This window comes from Elephas maximus, chromosome 20, assembly GCF_024166365.1.
Source record: "Elephas maximus indicus isolate mEleMax1 chromosome 20, mEleMax1 primary haplotype, whole genome shotgun sequence".
In the NCBI taxonomy this organism is placed as follows: Eukaryota; Metazoa; Chordata; class Mammalia; order Proboscidea; family Elephantidae; genus Elephas; species Elephas maximus.
Window position 1 is genome coordinate 38841901 of NC_064838.1, and position 20681 is coordinate 38862581.

The window sequence follows — 20681 nt, forward strand, 5'->3', positions numbered from 1 at the left end:
GAAGAAAACGCTTGGCATTTTGCAAGCTGAAAGAACTGAAGAAGAAATTCAATCCTCAAGTTGCAATAGGGAAGGATTCTATGGGCAAAATACTGAACGATGCAGGAAGCATCAAAAGAAGACGGAAGGAATACAGAGTCACTGTACAAAAAGAACGGGTCGATATTCAATCATTTCAGGAGGTAGCATGTGATCAAGAATTGATGGTACTAAGGGAGGAAGTCTAAGCTGCACTGAAGAGGCTGGTGAAAAACAAGGCTCCGGGAATTAAGAGAATACCAATTGAGATGTTTCAACAAACAGATGCAGCACTGGAAGTGCTTACTCGTCTATGCCAAGAAATTTGGAAGACAGCTACCTGGCCAACTGACTAGAAAAGATTCATATTTATGCCTATTTCAAATAAAGGTGATCCAAGAAAATGCGGAAATTATCAAATAATATTATTAATGTCACACACAGGTAAAGTTTTGCTGAAGATCTATCTGCAAAGCAGCTGTAGCGGTACATTGACAAGGAACTGCCAGAAATTCAAGCTGGATTCAGAAGAGAATGTGGAAGGAGGGATATCATTGCTTATGTCAAATGGATCTTGGCTGAAAGCACAGAATACCAGAAAGATGACTGTCTTTTATTGACTATTCAAAGACATTTGACTGTGTGGATCGTAACAAATTATGCATAAGACTGTGAAGAATGAGAATTCCTGAACACTTAGTTGTGCTCATGAGGAACCTATACATAGATCAAGAGGCAGTTGTTCAAACAGAACAACGAGATACTCTGTGGTTTAAAGTCAGGAAAAGTGTGCATTAGGGTTGTATCCTTTCACAATATTTAATCTGTATGCTGAGCAATACTCATTAACAACCTGTGATATGCGAATGACACAACCTTGCTTGCTGAAAGTGAAGAGGACTTGAAGACTATAGCTTTCAGTATGGATTACACCTCAACATAAAGAAAACAAAAATCCTCACAACTGAACCGATAAGCAACATCATGGTAAGCGGAGAAATGACTGAAGTTGTCAAGGTTTTCATTTTACTTGAATCCAATCAACATCCATGGAAGCAGCAGTCAAGAAATCAAATGAGAAACGGCCACATAAACCAGATACTGCATCAGCCTGAGACTAGATGGTGCCCAGCTACAATCGATGACTGCCCTGACAGGGAACACAACAGAGAATCCCTGATGGAGCAGGAGAACAGAGAGATACAGACCTCAAGTTCTCGTAAAAAGACCAGACTTAATGGTCTGACTGAGACTAGAAGGACCCCAGAGGTCATGGTCCGTGGACCTTCTGTTAGCCCAAGACTAGAACCATTCCAAAAGCCAACTCTAGATAAGGACTGGACTAGACTATATGAGAGAAAATGATACTGGTGAGGAGTCAGCTTCTTGGCTCAAGTAGACACATGAGACTATGTGGGCAGCTACTGTCTAGAGGCAAGATGAGAAGGCAGAGAGGGACAAGAGCTGGCTGAATGGACACGGGGAATACAGGGTGGAGAGGAGGAGTGTGCTGTCTCATTAGGGGGAGAGCAATTAGGAGTACACAGCAAGGTGTGTATAAGTTTTTGTATGAGAAACCGACTTGATTTGTAAACTTTCACTTAAAAAATTTTTTTTTTTTTTAAAGCACACACAAAAAAAGAGAAATCAAATGACACACTGCATTGAGCAATCTGCTGCAAAAGAGCTCTCTAAAGTGTTAAAAACCAAAGATGTCACTTTGAGGAATAAGGTTCGCCTGATCCAAGCCATGATATTTTCAATCACCTCATACGCATGCAAAAGCTGGGCAATGAATAAGATAGACTGAAGAAGAATTGATGCCTTTAAATTATGGTGTTGACAAAGAATATTGAATGTATCATTGTGATTGTTAAGGTTATGTGTCAATGTGGCTCGGCCATAACTCTCAGTGGTTTGGCAGTTTTAAGAAAATGTGATCACTTCCATGATGGGATCTGCTGTGAGTAGCCAATCTGTTGAAAGGGGATTTCCTTGGGGGTGTGGGCTGTATAGAATATAAGCGTACTCTCTGGCAAAGCTCACAGGCTTTTGCTCACTCGGGATCCCGCAGCTGGCTCCTGTTTGCCTGATCTCTGGTTCTTGGAACTTGAGCTAGCAGCTTACTGCTGTATCGCCTGCTGATCTTGGGATTCATTGGTTGTCCCACCCTGTGAGCAAGGGCCCTGACGTCTGACCTACTGATCTTGGGTTCGCCAGTCCCTATGGCTACATGAATCAGGAGAAGCCTCCAGCCTGACCCCCGGATTTGGGACGTTCCAGCTTCTACAACCACATGAGCCATTTCCTTGATATAAATCTCTCTATATAGATATTTATATGCTTTACTGGTTTTGCTTCTCTAATGAACCCAGCCTAAGACAACTATGGCCTGCTGAAGGAAGGAACAAAGCTGTCTTAGAAGACGTATACAGCCAGGATACTCCTCAGAAGCAAGGATGGTGAGATTTCATCTCACGTACTTTGGACATGTTATCAGGAGAGATTGGTCCCTGGAGAAGGGCATCGTGCTTGGTAAAGTAGAGGGTCAGTGAAAAAGGGGAAGACTCTCAAAGAGATGGCTTTGACACAGTGGCTACAACAATGCGCTTAAGCATAACAACGATCATGAAGATGGTACAGGACCAGGCAGTGTTTTGTTCTGCTGCACACAGGTTGCTGTGAGTAGATATCGACTTGGCAGCACCTAAAAAGAGCAAACCCAGATATACTGAATCAGAATCTACATTTTAACAAAATCCCCAAGTGATTCTTGTGTACTTCGTAGGAATTTGTTAGAAATGCAAATTCTCAGCAGGGGTTGGAACCAGAAAGAACCAACTCAAAGCCCTGCTTCATATCCAAGAAAAAATAAAAAAGCAACTTGTAGATCATATCCAATATGATCACATTTACATTAAAATCTAAAACCTAGATGTTTCTATAGCTACAGATAGATGAATGGGAAAAAGTCTGGAAGGTAAAACACCAAATTAAAAATAAACAAATTTCAAAGAATTAGAAGCATACAGATCATGTTCTCTGACCAGACTGTGATTAAGTTAAAAATAGTAAAGCTTCTAGGAAAAACACAGGAGAAAATCTTTGTGATCTTGGATTACATTACTTTTTCTCTATCTCTGTAATATGCTCTCTATACAAATCCAATCCATGTGTATATTTGACCCCCATGGACTTGAATCCCAACAGATAACTTATTCAATTTCATAGGCAAAAGGAGTCAAATTAATCTACTAACTGAAAATTTAGGTTTCTATTCCTGAAATATAACATGCCAGATACATATCAAATATTAGGACTTGGGAGGAGTTGGATGCTTTTGTTAGTGATTGGTTACAACTGACAATCAAACTTGCTCAAGTGAAGAGAAAAGGGCGATTTACTGGAAGGATACTGGTGGCACTCACACAACTGAGTCTTAGGATGTACAACCAGGCTATGTGAGAACTAAACCTGGGGTCACATGGTCACTTCCCTTTGCTTTGGTCAGAGAGTCTGGTCCCTTTTAAGTACTATTTAAAAAAGCAAACAAGTAAAAACAAAAAAGCAACATTCCAAGCATGTTTCTTATGAAAATAACTTTCTTAAGACGTCTACAGTATCTAACAACAACTTCACCACATCAAATTTTTCAGCATTTATATACTCATCATCATCAAAGATAATTACAGGAAGACAAATGAAAATCTATTATTAACACAGAAACGTCAGCATTATTTCCAACCCCTGGCATGATTCCTTCCCTTCATTTCCAGGACAGGACTCTCCTCATTCTCCTCCTACCTCTCTGACCATTCCCTCTCCTTTCCTCATCTTCTCAACTTAGAAAGCTGACATACCCCAGGGCTCAGTCCTCAGATCTCTTGTTTTCTTTAACTGTCTCCTTAGGTGACACAATCTAGGGAGTCCAGGGTTCCTGAGATAACCCCTGCCCCAATCTCTCCTCTGAACTTTAGACTCATATAAGTGTATACTTAACATTTCCAGGTAGATGTCTAAAAGGCATGTCAAAGTCCAAACCTCCCAAATCTACACTTCCCCTAGTCCTTCCCATCTTAGTAAATGGTATCACCATTCACACAGCTGCATAGGCCCTCAAATCCTCTTATCATCCTCAACTAATCTTGTTCTCTCAGACCCTATGTTAAATCCACCAGCAAACGTTACTGGCTCGTCTTCAAAACACACCTAGGACCTGGAGGGATAGTGAGGGGAGGAGGGAGAGGGGGGTGCAGAGGCGGCACCTGCCCCCTGGCACAAGTCCAAGGGGGAGCCAGGTGAGGTACAGAATGGCTTTCTGAAGTGCCGTAAGTATGAAAGACACCTAACTAAGGCAGCTGGACAAGAGGGGGGTTAGGCGTTTCTGCTGACACCTTGATACTATCAACATCTTACACATCTTGAAATGGGTGGCGGGCGGGAGGGGATTGGGTGCAACTTAAAGATTGCCACTGGGTGCTCATTACCCTTGCTACGCCTGGCCAGGGTCTGGCTGTTTCATTTCTCCTCCATCCTAGTCTGAGTCATCATTATCTTAACTCAAATTTAAGAGTCTCCCCTACCTGGTCCTTCTGCTTCCACTCATGCTCCCCTATGGTAGCTGTTTTCCATGTGGCTTCCAAAGTAATTCTCTGCAAACATGAATTGGGTCGAGTCATTCCCTTGCACAAGAGTTTAACAGCTCCCAAACATATGCAGAATAAAATCCAAGTTCCTGGCTATGGCCTGTAAAGCCCAAGATGATCTAGTTCCTACCTACCACTCTGACTTCATTTCCTACCACTTTCTCCCTTGCTCACTGCACTCCCATTATATGGGCATGCCCCCAGGGTCCTGGCACTTGCTCTGCCTGAACACTCCCCATACTCCTAATCCCTACCCCCACATACTCACATAAATCACTATCTCGCTTCATCCAGGTCTCAGTTTAAATGCCACCTTCAAAAGAAAAAATCTTCGATGGGAAAACACTACATCAGATAGGTAAGTGGCAACTTTGGTGAAGGGTAAGACAGTACACAATCCTGGGGAAGCCAGCACAACTTGTACAAGGCAAGGTCATGGAAGCTCCACAGACACCTCCAAACTCCTTGAGGAACCTAACTGCTGGGCTGAGGACTATGGGGACCATGGTCTCAGGAAACATCTAGCTCCACTGGCACAACACAGTTTATAAAGAAAATGTTCTACATTTATTTGGTGAGTTGCCTCTAGGGTCTTAAAAGCCTGTGAACAGCCATCTAAGATACTCCACTCCACTGTTCTCATCCCTTCAGGGGCAAGGGAGAATGAAGAAAACTAGATACAAGGGAGAGATTAGTCCAAATAACTACTGGACCACAACTACCACAGCCTCCATCAGACTGATTCCAGTACAACTAGATGGTGCCCAGCTACCACCACTGTTTGCTCTGACGGGGATCATTGCAGAGGGTCCCAGACAGAGCTGGAGAAAAATGTAGAACAAAACTCTCTCTCTCTCACACACACACACACACACACACACAAAAAGACCAGACTTACTGACTTGACAGAAACTGGAGAAACCTGGAGAGTATGGCTCCTGGACACCCTTTTAGCTCAATAATGAGGTAACTCCTGAGGTTCACCCTTCAGCCAAAGATCAGACAGGCCCATAAAACAAAACAAGACTAAAGGGGCACACCAGCCCAGGGGCAAGGACTAGAAGGCAGGAGGGGACAGGAAAGCTGGTAATAGGGAACCCAAGGTCAAGAAAGGAGAGTGTTGACATGCTGTGGAGTTGTTAACCAATGTCATAAAACAGTATGTGTACTAACTGTTTAATGAGAAGTTAGTTTGTTCTGTAAACCTTCATTAAAAAAAAAAAAAAAAAACTTCCCTGAATGTGCTTAAATAGTAACTCTTGTCATGTTCTACCTCTTTTCATTGGCTGTACTTTTCTTTATTGTACTTACTGCTCTCAACATTTTTTGTTTGCTTAGATGTTTATTGTTTCTCAGTAGAACAGAAACTTCCCGTGAACAGGGTCTTTATCTTGAGAAACAGAACAATGACTAGAACAAGCACTCCATAAGTACTTGGGGTAAGTAAATGGGAAATTGCTTGAGCACCCTGAAGTCCCTGAATAATTTAGATTTGCTTTACTAGTGGTACTTTCCCTGACTTTCAGTTAGAGAGAGTAAATACATATGCACTTATCATTCTCAAACTATATTAAAGTTATGAGCAAAGAATTTAAAAATATATATGTGTATATATATATACACTCACAAAAACAAAAAGAACAGGTAAGGAGACAGCGGATCACAGATGTTAACAATTTTTTGGAAGATACAAAGTGGATGGTGGAGTGGAAATTGACTTAGCAACAACGAACAAAAATGAACCCCAAATGACTGCAGAGGTGGATACTAATGAGAAACAAGCTAATTCCCAGAACAAGCTAAATTCCAGAAACCTGGAAAGGCTTAGTACTGCAACACTAAAAAAAAGCCAGGGGACTGACTGAATGCATGGTACAGCCATGTAACTCATCACCATCACCAATACTTCCTCTTTCTACTGCAGAAAAATCACAGTATGTGGATAGGCTCTAGACCCAGAGATAACAAACACATCTGCACAGTGAAGGGGGGAGTCCCATTCTTCAGTTTTCAAAGAGGGAGGTTACTCAGCACCACTGGACTAAACCACAAGCTAAGAAGTTTCCTGAACACAATCTCACTTCGAGGGACAGTGGAGCTGAGGCGGGGGTCTGGCATGGTTTCAGGGGACATCTAGGTCAACTGGCATAACAAAGTTCATTAAGAAAATGTTCTGCAACCCACTTTGGTGAGTGGCGTCTGGGGTCTTAAAAGCTAGCGAGCAGCCCTCTGAGATGCATCAATTGATCCCAACCCACCTGGAGCAAAGGAGAATGAAGAACACCAAAGAGACGAGGAAACTATTAGCCCAAGAGACAAAAGGGGTCACATAAACCAGAGACTACATCGGCCTGAGACCAGAAGAACTAGATGATGCCCGGCTACTACCTATGACCGTCCTGACAGGGAACACAAGAGAGAGTCCTTGACATAGCAGCAGGAAAGTAGGGTGCAGAATTCAAATTCTAGTAAAAAGACCAGACTTAATGGTCTGACTGAGACTGGAGGAACCCCAGAAGACATGGCCCCCGGACTCTCTATTAACCCAGAACTAAAACCATTCCCGAAGCCAACTCCTCAGGCAAAGAATAGACTGAACTATAAAACGTAAAACGATACTCGTGAAGAATGTTTTTTTTAGTTCAGGTAGATACATGAGACTAAATGGGCAGCTCCTGTCCAGAGGTGAGATGAGAAGACAGAAAGGGATAGGAGCTTGGTTGAATGGACACAGGGAATCCGGGGTAGAAAGGAGGAATGTGTGGTCATATTTTAGGGATAGCAACTAGGGTCACATAACAATGTGTGTATAAATTTTTGTATGAGAAACTAACTTGAGCTGTAAACTTTCACCTAAAGCACAATTTAAAAAAAAAAAGAAGGGAGGTTACAAGAAAATTTAAGTACTGAATGGTGAAACAGCCCACTCCACCAACGCCCTTGTGCCTCAGCTTAAAAAGACTGGCAACAGGGCACATACTCCTCAGACAGGAAATTGAAGAATTCTTGTCTGAAAAACTAAATAGCCACAAAAAAGATACCTACAGCTACTGACATTTGGGCACCCCCTAAAAATGGGTAGATGCCTATGCAATCATCCCACAGTTAAATCAAACCAAACTAGATGACAAGCCTTATTGTTAGGTGCTGTCCAGTCGGTTCTGAAGGATAGTGACCCTAAGCACGAAAGAACGTTAACGCTGCGTGGTCCACATCCTGACAATCATTGCTATGCTTGAGCCCGTTGTTGTAACCACTATGTCAATCCATCTCAATGAGGGACTTCCTCTTTTTTGTCGACCTTCTACTTTACCAAGTATGATGTCCTTCTCCAGGGACTGGTCCCTCCTGATAACATGTCCAAAGTATGTGAGACGAAGTCTCTAAGGAGAATTCTGGCTGTACTTCCTTCAAGACAGTTTTATTTGTTCATCATATATTCAGTATTCTTCACCAACACCATAATTCAAAGACATTGATTCTTCCTTGGTCTTCCTTATTTATTGCCTAGCTTTTGCAATGAGGCAATTGAAAACATCAACAACTTGGGTCAGGCAAACCTTACTTCTCAAAGTGACATCTTGAAAGAGGTTTTTTGACACAAATTTGCCCAATGCAATGCATTGTTTGATTTCTTGACTGTGGATCAAGCAAAATGAAATGCTTGACAACTTCAGTATTTCTCCATTTATAATGATGTTGCTTACTGGTCCAGTTGTAAGGATTTTTGTTTTCTTTATGTTGAGGTGTAATCCATACTGAACGATGTAGTTTTTGATCTTCATCAGTAAGTGCTTCAAGTCCTCTTTGTTTTCACCAAGCATGGTTGTGTCATCTGCATATTGCAGATTGTTAATGAGTCTTCTTCTAATCCTGATGCCATACTCTTCTTTGTATAGTCCAGCTTTTTGGATTTGCTCAACATCTAGATTGACCAAGCAACTCTGACACACGTTTTTCCTAATTTTAAACCATGCCATACCCCCTTGTTCTGTTTGACCAACTGTCTTTTGGTCTACGTACAGGTTCCACATGAACACAATTTAGTGTTCTGGAATTTCGATTCTTTACAATGTTATCCATAACTTGTTACGATCCACACAGTCGAATGCCTGTGCATAGTCAATAAAACACATGTAATCATCTTTCTGGTATTCTCTCCTGTTAGCCAAAATCTGTCATCAGCAATGATATCCCTCATTCCATGTCCTTTTCTGAACTGGCTTGAATTTTTGGCAATTCCCTGTTGATATATACTGCTGCAACTGTTTTTGAATTATCTTCAGCAAGTTGCCTTTCTTTGGAATGGGCACAAATATGAATCTCTTGCAACTGGTTGGCCAGGTAGCTATCTTCCAAATTTCTTGGCATAGGCGAGTGAGCACCTTCAGCACTGCACCGGTTTGTTGAAACATCTCAATTAGTATTCCATCAATTCCTGGAGCCTTGTTTTTCTTACAATGTCTTCAGTGGAGCATGGACTTCTTCCTCCAGTACTGTCGATTCTTGACCATATGCTACCTTCTGAAATGGCTGAACATCAACCAATTCTTTTTGGAACAGTGTGTTTGGGTTTTCTTCCACCTTCTTTTGATGCTTCCTGCATCATTCAATATTTTGCCCACAGAATCCTTCACTATTGTAACTAACTCAAGGCTTGTATTTTTCTTCAGTTCTTTCAGCTTCAGAAATGCAGAATGTCTTCTTCCCTTTTGGTTTTCTAACTCCAGGTCTTTGCACACCTCATTATAATACTCTATCTTCTTGAGCCACCCTTTGAAATCTTCTGTTCAGCTCTTTTATTTCTTCCATTCCTTTTAGAGACTCTGTTCAAAACAAGTTTCAGAGTCTCTTCTGACATCCATTTTGGTCGTTTCCTTCTTTCTTGTCTTTTTAATGACCTGCTTTCTTCAAGCCTTATACATATATAAAAGCTTTTGTTTTCATGCTTAAATATGAAGCAACAACAAGGATCATTATTCGTTTCAGGAAAGTTTCCATAAGAAAGGAACAAACTAAAACAAAGGAACATTTCTAAATAGGAACTTGGATAAAATGGCAACTATGTAAGAAGCAGAAGAAAACTAAAGAGTAAAAAACTGCAATAAACATCCTTGGAGAAATAAGCAAACTATTGCATCTGTGAAACAAGAGGAGTTTGCTATAAAAAAAGGAACAGAGCTCCTTGAAATTAGAAAATATTGCAGCAAAAATGAAAATAACATTGAAACAATAATGGTATCAGTAGCAGCTAAACTTTTGAGTGCTTACTATGTGTCAAGATGTATTACTTGCTGTGTGCATGCTTTACATGCATTCATTTAACCCTTACAATGATTTTCTAAGATCAGTACAATTATTAACATCATTTGAGAGTTGAAGAAAATGGCACAGAGAGATTAAGTAACATGCTCAAGTAACAAGAGCCAGAGTCAGATTCTAATTTGTGAAATTTCCCTGAAAGTAGAGGCAGATGAAGTTGGAAATAGGAGAGAAAAGATGAGGAAATGAAAGGATTAGTTCAAGAGAGCTAGCATCCAATTAATTAGGAGTTTTGTAGAGAGACTAGGGGGAGGGGAAAATTGAGGGAATAAATCACAAGAGAACTAGAATAAAACAATTTCCTAGAACAGGAGGACATGAGTTTTCAGACTGAAAGGACCCAGTGCCTAGGACAGTGTATGAAAAAATATATACACTAAAAGACATTATTATGAAATTATAAAACGACAGGGATAAAGAAAGATCTTAACAGTTAGGGGGCGGGAGGTGGGGTGAGAAAGTCACCTGCAAGGATCAAGAAGGGAAATGGAAAAAAAAAAAAAAAAAAAATTCTATTAAAAAAAAAAAAGGAAGAAGAACGAGAATGGCAACACTGGAAGCTGGAAAACAATAAAATGGTGCCTTTAAAATTCTGAGGTAAAATTATTTTCAACTTAGATTTCTATTGCCGAACTATCAATCAAGCATGTGGGTACAAAGATAGATATGTTTAGATACATAAGAAAAAGCAATTCACCCCCGCTGTACCCTTTCCTGGGCAGCTATTGGCACGTTATCTATCAGAAAAAAAGAAAGGAAAAAAAAAAAAAAACATGGACTCCAGGAAAAAAGAACACAACCCAACAGCAGGATAAAGAATGACAGCTATGCAGAGTACCTAAAAAGCACTGGGACAGGAAGCCAGAGGGCTTTAGAAGGAATGTTCTCAGAGATGAAGAGTACACGGAAAATTCCCCTGACGTAAGTACACAGAAAACAGAGGGTTTTACAGCCATACTGGAGACACCGGGAGGTATCCATGACAGTGTCACAATAACCCAAACCAAAACTAATCCCCTGCCGTCGAGCTGATCCCAGCGCATGGCAACCGCAGTGTTACAGAGTGGAACTGCTCCACAGGGTTTTCCTGAACATCAACTTTACAGAAGCAGATTGCCAGGCCTTTCTTCCACAGTGCCACTGGGAGGGTTCAACCTGACAACCTTTAGATTAGTAAACCCACTTCCACTGAGTCAATTCTGATTCATAGCGACCCTATACAACACAGTAGAACTGCCCCATAGAGTTTCCAAGGAGCGCCTGGTGGATCTGAACCGTCAACCTTTTGGTTAGCAGCCATAGCACTTAACCACTACACCACCAGGGCTTCCTCTAGGTTAGCAGTCAAGCGCAAATCATCTGCATCACTCAGGGACCCAGTGTCATAATGAGGTAACACAAATGCTGTTATACATATAGGATGTAACTTTATTGGGAGAGTGGAGGGAAGAGAAGTTGGAGGAGAGTATGGGGCACTGAGAGAATGCTAAAGTTTCTTCAACTATAATGGCAGTCAAAAGATAATGGCTAAAACTAATAAATCAAGAAATAGCAGAGTTGGGGATATTTTTTAAAACAAGGAGTTAAGTACAAGAAAAAAATGCAAATTTAGACAGGAAGATTGAAGAAAAGGAAAAGGAAGAGGGTGTTCAGTAGCCTGTTTTGTTTTAAGCCGTACATAGTATTATCTGAGTCCTCCCTCCCCTCATTTTTTTTATTGGGGTATCAGGTAACAAAGCATTTGCCATTTCAATGATCTTCACATGCACAGCCAATGACATTAATTATATTCATCACATTGTTCAGCCATCACCCTCCCTGAATTTTTCCATCATCCTTCACAGACGCTCAGTATCCCTTAAGCATTACGTCTGCCTTTCCCCGTCAGTGAATTAATTAATATGGCCCTTCTAACCATGCATGGTCTTGTAACTTTCACAAAATGACTGGGTGGCACTATGTAAAAAAGGTATCTGTGGCCCACCAAGTGGATTGAACAGCCTGTTAATAATGCAAATAATGTGCATGGAACCCTCATGGGGGGTGGGGCCATGCAAATAAGGTGTATGGATACTGCCATGGATTGAACTGTGTCCCCCAAAAACATCTGTCAACTTGGCATGGCCATGACTTTCAGTATCATACAATACTGATAGTGTAAATCCTATCACTATGATGTAATAAGATGGATTAGGGGCAGTTATATTGATGAGATCTACAATATCAGATAGTGTCTTAAGCCAATCTCTTTTGAGCTATAGAAGAGAGAAGCAAGCAAAGAGATGTGGGGACCTCATACCACCAAGAAAGAAGCTCCGGGAACAGAGCACGTCCTTTGGACCTGAGGTTCCTGCGCTGAGATGCTCCCAGACCAAGGGAAGGTCGATGAGAAAGCCTTCCCCTGGAGCTGGGCCCTGAATTTGGACTTCTAGCCTACTGGACTGTGAAAAAAAAAAACTTCTCTCTGGTAAAGCCATCCACTTGTGGTATTTCTGTTACAGAGGCACTAGATGGCCAAGACAGATACCTAAGGAGGGGATTGGTCAGTTTTGCCATTCCTCTAGGCTTAAAATGAACCATCTCAGAGGTGGGAAGAGAACCTCACTAGTATCAAGAAAGGAGAACCAGGAGAGCATGTCCTTTGGAACCTGGGTTCTTGTGCTCAGAATCTCCTAGACTCAGGAGACACAGAGAGAGCTGTAACACGGAGATGATGAGAGACACCAAGTAGTGGTGGTAGAGAAATGGCGGAAGCAGAACCAAGAGACCAGCGCAAGACGGCAAAGTGGGTTTATCAGCCCATGGAGTGAGGCGGCTACAGTGGGTGTGCCAACCCGTGGAGTGAGAGTTGAGCACCTTCAGGCTGAGGCTTACTGGTGGAGTTGGGTGTCTAAGGGCACCTGCTGGAGGAGCTAAAGAGCTTTGCAACATTTGACCACGCAGGACAGAGGGCAGAGGTCAGGCCCGAATGGGAGCTAAGGGCTGAGAGAGGATGCCTGTCCCGATGGGGCTGGGGGAGTGTGTCCTCAGGGGGCGAATAGGAGCTCAGCAGGGCTGAGAGGAGCTGAGAGCTGTCCTGCACTTAAGAAGGGAGACTTTGCCGACATGCTTCTTGATCATCATCCCGAGTTGTAACCTGTTACTTCCCTAATAAATCTGTAACTTCGAGTACGGTCTATGAGTTCTGTGTGGCCACTGCAATGAATCAGCAAACCCCGCAGAGATATAGAGAGCCATGGGAAGAAGAATGGTGTCAGAATTGGTGATAAGGTTAAAGGTTGGAGGGTGGAGGTATGCTTGACCTCCATCTCAGAAGAGTTGGCCTTGGGCTAATGATCCTCTTCCCTCCCTTTCTAGAAATTAGACAAGGAGGCTTGTCACTATGCCCTGCCGTTTTTACAGCCTCCTTTTTTTCCCACCTAGTGGTTAAGAGCTTGGCTGCTAACCAAAAGGTCAACAGTTCAAATCCACCAGCCACTCCTTGGAAACCTTACGGGGCAGTTCTACCCTGTACTATAGGGTCACTATGAGTCAAAATTGACTCAATGGCAACGTGTTTTAGATTTGGTTTCCCACCTGCCCTAGTAACCACTAATAAACTTTGATCTCTATATACTTGCCTACTCCAGATATTTAATATGAATGTGGCCGAACAACAGTTGTCCTTTAGAGACTGAGTTATTTCAATCATCGTAACGTTTTCAAGGTTCATCCATGTTGTGGCATATATCAGGACTTCATTTCCCATTGCATGTACGTACCACATTTTGTTTATCCACTCATCTGCTGATGAACATTTAGGCTGTTTTCAGCTCTTGGCTGTTGTGAATAGTGCTGTAATAAACATAGTTGTGCTTAACTTTTAAATGTATATACACGTACATTTTCTTTAATAAGAAAACGAAAACTCAGAAAGTTCAGTTTGTAAGATCACAGAATTACTCAAATTTAATTATGAGTTGGACTTTCCAAGATACCATAAACCTGAAACCTGGGAAATGACTTTGATTTCTCCCCCTTGAGGAGATGTGGCCTTGCCAATACTGAGTTTGATTCAAGAGCCCTATGTTTTTCAACACTCCCCTATGTGGAAGTGTTAGTCTAAGTTATCTATAATGATGGCGTAAGCCCTGATGATAAAAGAGCACAGGGGTAGTAAGAGGTACGCGGTGCGATGGATTGCTTTTGTATGGTCTTTCTAGCCATGGTCTTAACTCTCACCAAAAGATTGGGTGGGACTATACAATTATGGTGGTTGTGGTCTACCAAAGGGATTGGACAGCTAGCTAATAATACAAATAAGGTGCATAGCATCCTTATGGGAGTGGGAGCATGGAAATAAGGTATATGGAACCCTAACGAGGGGACTGGTCAGTTCTGCCATCTCATTAACTTAAAATGAGCCATCCCAGAAGCAGAAGGGGGAACTGACTACCAGCTACCACCAAGAAGACGACATAGGAGTAGAGCGTGTACTTTGACCCAGCATCCCTGCTAGACCCAAGATACACAGAGAGAGAGCTGTAACACGAGACTGCAAGATGGCGAGAAGCACTGAGACCAAACCCAGGAGACCAACAGGGGATGGTGTGGTGAGCTTCCTGGCCCATGAAGTGAAAAAGCTGAGCACCTTCAGACACGAGGCTTGCCGAACTTGGAAGAGTGGGGTGCCTCCGGGCATTTGTTGGCGGAGGTAAGCTTGCCGACCCATGGAGTGGGAAAGCTACGTGCCTCTGGGCTGATGTTTACTGGCAGAGTGGGGTGCCCTCAGGCACTTATTTGTGGACTATCGGGTTTTGTAACACTTGATCAAGTGCGGCAGAAGCCAGGCCAGAGGGCCGAGGGGCAGAGAGAGAGCCTGCCTGTGGCCACAACTGAAAAGAAGCTATCCTGATCGAAGAACTGCTTCTTGAATTGTAACCTTTTTTAAAAACCCAGTAATCATGAGTTGGCCACTGCAATGAATTATCCAACTCAACAGAGTAATACAGAGTGCTGTGGGAGGGATGGCTGGTGTCAGAATTGGTAAAAAAAATTGGAGGGTGAAGGTATATTTGGTCTCTGCCTCGTAGGAATCAGCCTTGGGTTGCTGATCTCAATTCTCCTCCCCCCCTTGTGAAGTTAAAAGAGGTGAGATGCCCCCGCTATGTCATTTTTACAAGGTGGCAGGACCTTCCCTGTTCAAAGATTGTCCAATGGCTGACAGCCCTTTTGACAACCTAGGGACCAGGAATGCCAAGATCTGCATAGCCACCTTACTTCCACTGTGTGAACAGACAGACAAGCAACTTACAGGTTGGCTGCATGACTAGTCACTTTCTGCCAATCCTTAAGCCCCTTAAAATGTTACAACAGGTTAACTCCTAAATCTCTCCAGACTCAAAATATTCTATGGAGTTGAAAAGTGTCTTTTTGAACTTTTTAAAATTTTTATTTAAGCAACGATGAAGAAATACACGTGTGTATTTGCATCTGCTTTAAATTTTCAGTTATAGAGGGAAATCTTAATGCTTAAAAAATACCAAAGCCCTTTAGGAAAATCCATGTCTTTCAAGATGCGAAAAGCAAAATTAATGCCACTGCTAGGTATGATTCAAACTCCTATCGCTTCAGCTACAAATTCTCATCTGTTAACTATTTCTTTCAAAAAAAACTATATTGTTCCTTGTCAAGTTTCATAGTCAATTCTACAGTAAATATATTTTAGCAGAAGCCTAGACTTAGCCAGGTTTCTGACACTGTGTGACAAGGAAAAAAAACAATAGTTAATTTGCTTAAATAATAGTAGTTATAGGCAAAATTTGGAAATGAAGGTATTAAAAAAATTGCTCATCATCTAGAAAACTAAGCAAACTGTTAGCATTTGGGACATTTTTGACTATTGTATAGTGGTTAAAAGCTTGGACTCTGAAGTTACTAAGATGTTGAGTCTGAAACCTAGCAAGTTAATCTCTCTACCCCAGCTTCTTCTTACATAAAATTGGAAAATAATAATGCTTTCCTAATAGTGTTACTGGAGCCCTGATAACACAGTGGTTAAGTGTTTAGCTGCTAACCAAAAGGTCAGCAGACCAAATCTACCTGCTGGTCCTTGGAAACCCTATGTGGTAGTCCTACTCTGGCCTATAGGGTCGCTATGAGTTGGTATTGACTTGATGGCAATGAGTTTGGTTTTTTGGGTTAGTAATACTATTGGGAGTATTAAATGAGATAATGAATACAAAGAACTTAGCATAAAATACCCAGCATACTGTACTACAATATATAGCAAATAGCTATAAGTAAATTATTACACGGAGCCCTGGTGACTGTGTATATTATTTTTTAAAACACCTTTACTGAGATATAAATCACATACCATATAAAACACGCATTTAAAGTGCACAATTAAATGGTTTTTAATACAGTCACAGACATGTGCAACCATCACCATACTTTTAGAAGTCATCATCTCAAAAAGAAATCCCATAACTAAGAAATGTAATCATACACCTTCCATATGGAGAAGAAGATACAGCGATACAAAGAAATAAAAGTTAGTTATAAATTTAGAAAAACGGGTAAATAATAAGGTAACCACAAAGGAGACAAACTATCCTACTCATCAAAATAAAATACAAGGGAAAAATAGACTCATCAGAAACAAAATCAACAACAAATATGAGGAAAGGACAATATATAAAAAAAATCTACTCAGCACATAAAATCAAGTGGGAAAAAGAAGCTGTCAACATACAAAAAAAAGACATCAAAATGATAGCACTAAACTCATACCTATCCATAATTACCCTGAATATAAATGGACTAAATGCACCAATAGAGAGACAGAGAGTGGCAGAATGGATTAAAAAACAAGATCTGTCTATATGCTGCCTACAAGAGACACACCTTAGAGACACAAACAAACTAAAACTCAAAGGATGGAAAAAAATATATCAAGCAAACAACTATCAAAAAAGAGCAGGAGTGGCAATATTAATTTCTGACAAAACAGACTTTAAAGTTAAATCCACCACAAAGGATAAAGGACACTACATAATGATTAAAGGGACAATAGACCAGGAAGATATAGCCATATTAAATATTTATGCACCCAATGACAGGGCTGCAAGATACATAAAACAAACTTTAACAGAACTGAAAAGTGAGATAGACAGCTCCACAATAATAGTAGGAGACTTCGACACACCACTTTCGGTGAAGGACAGGACATCCTGAAAGAAGCTCAATAAAGACACGGAAGATCTAAATGCCACGATCAACCAACTTGACATCGTAGACATATACAGAACACTCCACCCAACAGCAACCAACTATACTTTCTTTTCTAGTGCACATGGAACATTCTCTAGATAGAATAGACCAGATATTAGGTCATGAAGCAAGACTTAGCAGAATCCAAAACACTGAAATATTACAAAGCATCTTCTCTGACCATAAGGCCATAAAAGTGGAAATGAATAACAGGAAAAGCAGGGAAAAGAAATCAAACACTTGGAAACCAAACAATACCCTGCTCAAAAAAAGACTGGATTATAGAAGACATTAAGGATGGAAAAAAGAAATTCAGAGAATCCAATGAGAATGAAAACACTTCCTATCAGAACCTTTGGGACACAGCAAAAGTGGTCCTCAGAGGCCAATTTATATCAATAAATGCACACATCCAAAAAGAAAGGGCAAAAAGCAAAGAACTATCCCTACAACTTGAACAAATATAAAGACAGCAACAAAAGAAACCCACAGGCACCAGAAGAAAACAAATAATAGAAATTAGAGCTGAACTAGATGAAATAGAAAACAGAAAAACAACTGAAAGAATTAACAAGATCAAAAGCTGGTTTTTTGAAAAAAATCAACAAAATTGATACAGCATTGGCCACACTGACAGAAAAAAAAAAACAGGAGAAGAAAATAACCCGAATAAAAAATGAGAAGGGCGGTATCACAACAGACCCAACTGAAATTAAAAGAATCATATCAGATTACTATGAAAAACTATACTCAAACAAATCTGAAAACCTAGAAGAAATGGATGAATTCCTAGAAACACAGTACCTACCTAAACTAACACAAACAGAGGTAGAACAACTAAATAGACCCATAACAAAAGAAGAGATTGAAAAGGTAATCAAAAAACTCCCAACAAAAAAAAGCCCTGGCCCAGACCGCTTCACTGCAGAGTTCTACCAAACATTCAGAGAAGAGTTAACACCACTACTCCTAAAGGTATTTCAGAGCATAGAAAAGGATGGAGTAATACCAAACTCATTCTATGAAGCCACCATATCCCTGATACCAAAACCAGGTAAAGATACCACAAGAGAAGAAAATTACAGACCTATATCCCACATGAATGTAGATGCAAAAATCCTCAACAAAATTCTAGCCAAAAGAATTCAACATATCAAAAAAATAATTCACCATGACCAAGTGGGATTCATACCAGGTATGCAGGGATGGTTCAACATTAGAAAAACAATTCATGTAATCCACCACATAAATAAAAGACAAGAACCCCATGATTTTATCAATTGATGCAGAAAAGGCATTTGAAAAAGTTCAACGCTCATGCATGATAAAAACTCTCAGCAAAACAGGAATAGAAGGAAAATTTCTCAACATAATAAAGGGCATTTATACAAAACCAACAGCCAACATCACCCTAAATGAATAGAGCCTGAAAACATTCCCACTGAGATCGGGAACCAGACAAGGATGCCCTTTATCACCACTCTTATTCAACATTGTGCTGGAAGTCCTAGCCAGGGCAATTAGGCTAGATAAAGAAAGAAAGGGCATCCAGATTGGTAGGGAAGAAGTAAAAGTATCTCTATTTGCAGATGACATGATCTTATACACAGAAAATCCTAAGGAATCCTCCAGAAAACTACTGAAACTAATAGAAGAGTTCAGCACAGTATCGGGATACAAGATAAACATACAAAAATCACTTGGATTCCTCTACACCAACAAAAAGAACATCGAAGAGGAAATCACCCAATCAATGCCATTTACAGTAGCCCCCAAGAAGATAAAATACTTAGGAATAAACCTTACCAGAGATGTAAAAGACTTATACAAAGAAAACTACAGTACACTTCTGCAAGAAACCAAAAGAGACTTACATAAGTGGAAGAACGTACCTTGCTCATGGATAGGAAGACTTAATATTATAAAAATGTATATTCACCAAAAGCGATCTATACATTTAATGCAATTCCAATCCAAATCCCAAAGACATTCTTTAATGAGATGGAGAAACAAATCACCAATTTCATATGGAAGGGAAAGAGCCCCCAGATAAAGAAGGGATTACTGAAAAAGAAGAACAAAGTGGGAGGCCTTACTTTACCTGATTTTAGAACCTATTATACTGCCACAGTAGTCAAAACAGCCTGGTACTGGTACAACAACAGATACATAGATCAACGGAACAGAATTGAGAATCCAGACATAAATCCATCCACATAGGAGCAGTTGATATTTGACAAAGGCCCCAGAACAGTTAAATGGGGAAAAGACAGTCTTTTTAACAAATGGTGCTGGCATAACTGGACATCCAGCTGCAAAAAAATGAAACAAGACCCATACCTCACTCCATGCACAAAAACTAACTGAAAATGGATCAAAGACCTAAATATAAAATCTAAAATGATAAAGATCATGGAAGAAAAAATAGGGACAATGTTAGGAGCCCTAAATACATGGCATAAACAGTATAGAAAACATTATAAAGAATTTAGAAGAAAAACTAGGTAACTGGGAGCTCCTAAAAATCAAACACTTATGCTCATCCAAAGACTTCACCAAAAGAATAAAAAGACTACCTACAGACTGGGAAAAAGTTTTTAGCTATGACATTTCTGATCAGCGCCTGATCTCTAAAATCTACATGAAACTGCAAAAAGACAAATAACCCAATTAAAAAATGGGCAAAAGATATGAATAGACACTTCACTAAAGAAGACATTCAGGTAGCTAACAGATACATGAGGAAATGTTCACGATCATTAGCCATTAGAGAGATGCAGATCAAAACTACAACGAGATTTCATCTCACTCCAACAAGGCTGGCATAATTAAAAAAACACAAAATAATAAATGTTGGAGAGACTGGAACACTTATACACTGCTGGTGGGAATGTAAAATGTACAACCACTTTGGAAATCGATTTGGTGCTGCCTTAAAAAGTTAGAAAATAGAACTACCATACGATCCAGCAATCCCACTCCTCGGGATATATCCTAGAGAAATAAGAGCCTTTACACAAACAGATACATGCACACCCATGTTTATTGCAGCACTGTTTACAATAACAAAAACATGGAAGCAACCAAGGTGCCCATCAACAGATGAATGGATAAATAAATTATGGTATATTCACACAAAGAAATACTATGCATCAATAAACAACAGTGAGGAATCTGTAAAACATTTCATAACATGGAGGAACCTGGAAGGCACTATGCTGAGTAAAATTAGTCAGCTGCAAAAGGACAAATATTGTATAAGACCACTATTATAAGAACTTGAAAAACTAAGAAAACATTCTTTTGAGGTTAGGAGACAGGGAGGTGGGAGGGTGGGAGAGGGGTATTCACTAATTAGATAGTAGATAAGAACTACTTTAGGTAAAGGGCACCACAGCACACAACACACGGGATGTCAGCACAATTGAACTAAACCAAAAG

At 40.5% G+C, this 20681-nt stretch overlaps 1 protein-coding gene across 7 annotated transcripts in view; it reads right to left on the minus strand.

The window, feature by feature from the left end:
- NR2C2 (nuclear receptor subfamily 2 group C member 2) overlaps positions 1 to 20681 on the minus strand; it is a 128803-nt gene that overhangs the window by 78242 nt on the left and 29880 nt on the right. The window contains exons 5-7 of one of the 7 annotated variants that reach the window (XM_049863008.1): positions 13748 to 13820; positions 4602 to 4670; positions 2502 to 2725 (exon numbers count right to left, since the gene is read on the minus strand). The exons of 4 other annotated variants lie outside the window; for them this stretch is intronic. In XM_049863008.1, the coding sequence (XP_049718965.1) occupies positions 2502 to 2510 (9 nt within the window). In that variant the 5' untranslated portion in view covers positions 2511 to 2725; positions 4602 to 4670; positions 13748 to 13820. Of the gene's footprint in view, positions 1 to 2501; positions 2726 to 4601; positions 6256 to 13747; positions 13821 to 20681 lie in introns of those variants that run through there. 2 more of the 7 variants (XM_049863004.1, XM_049863005.1) reach the window with 2 other exon arrangements.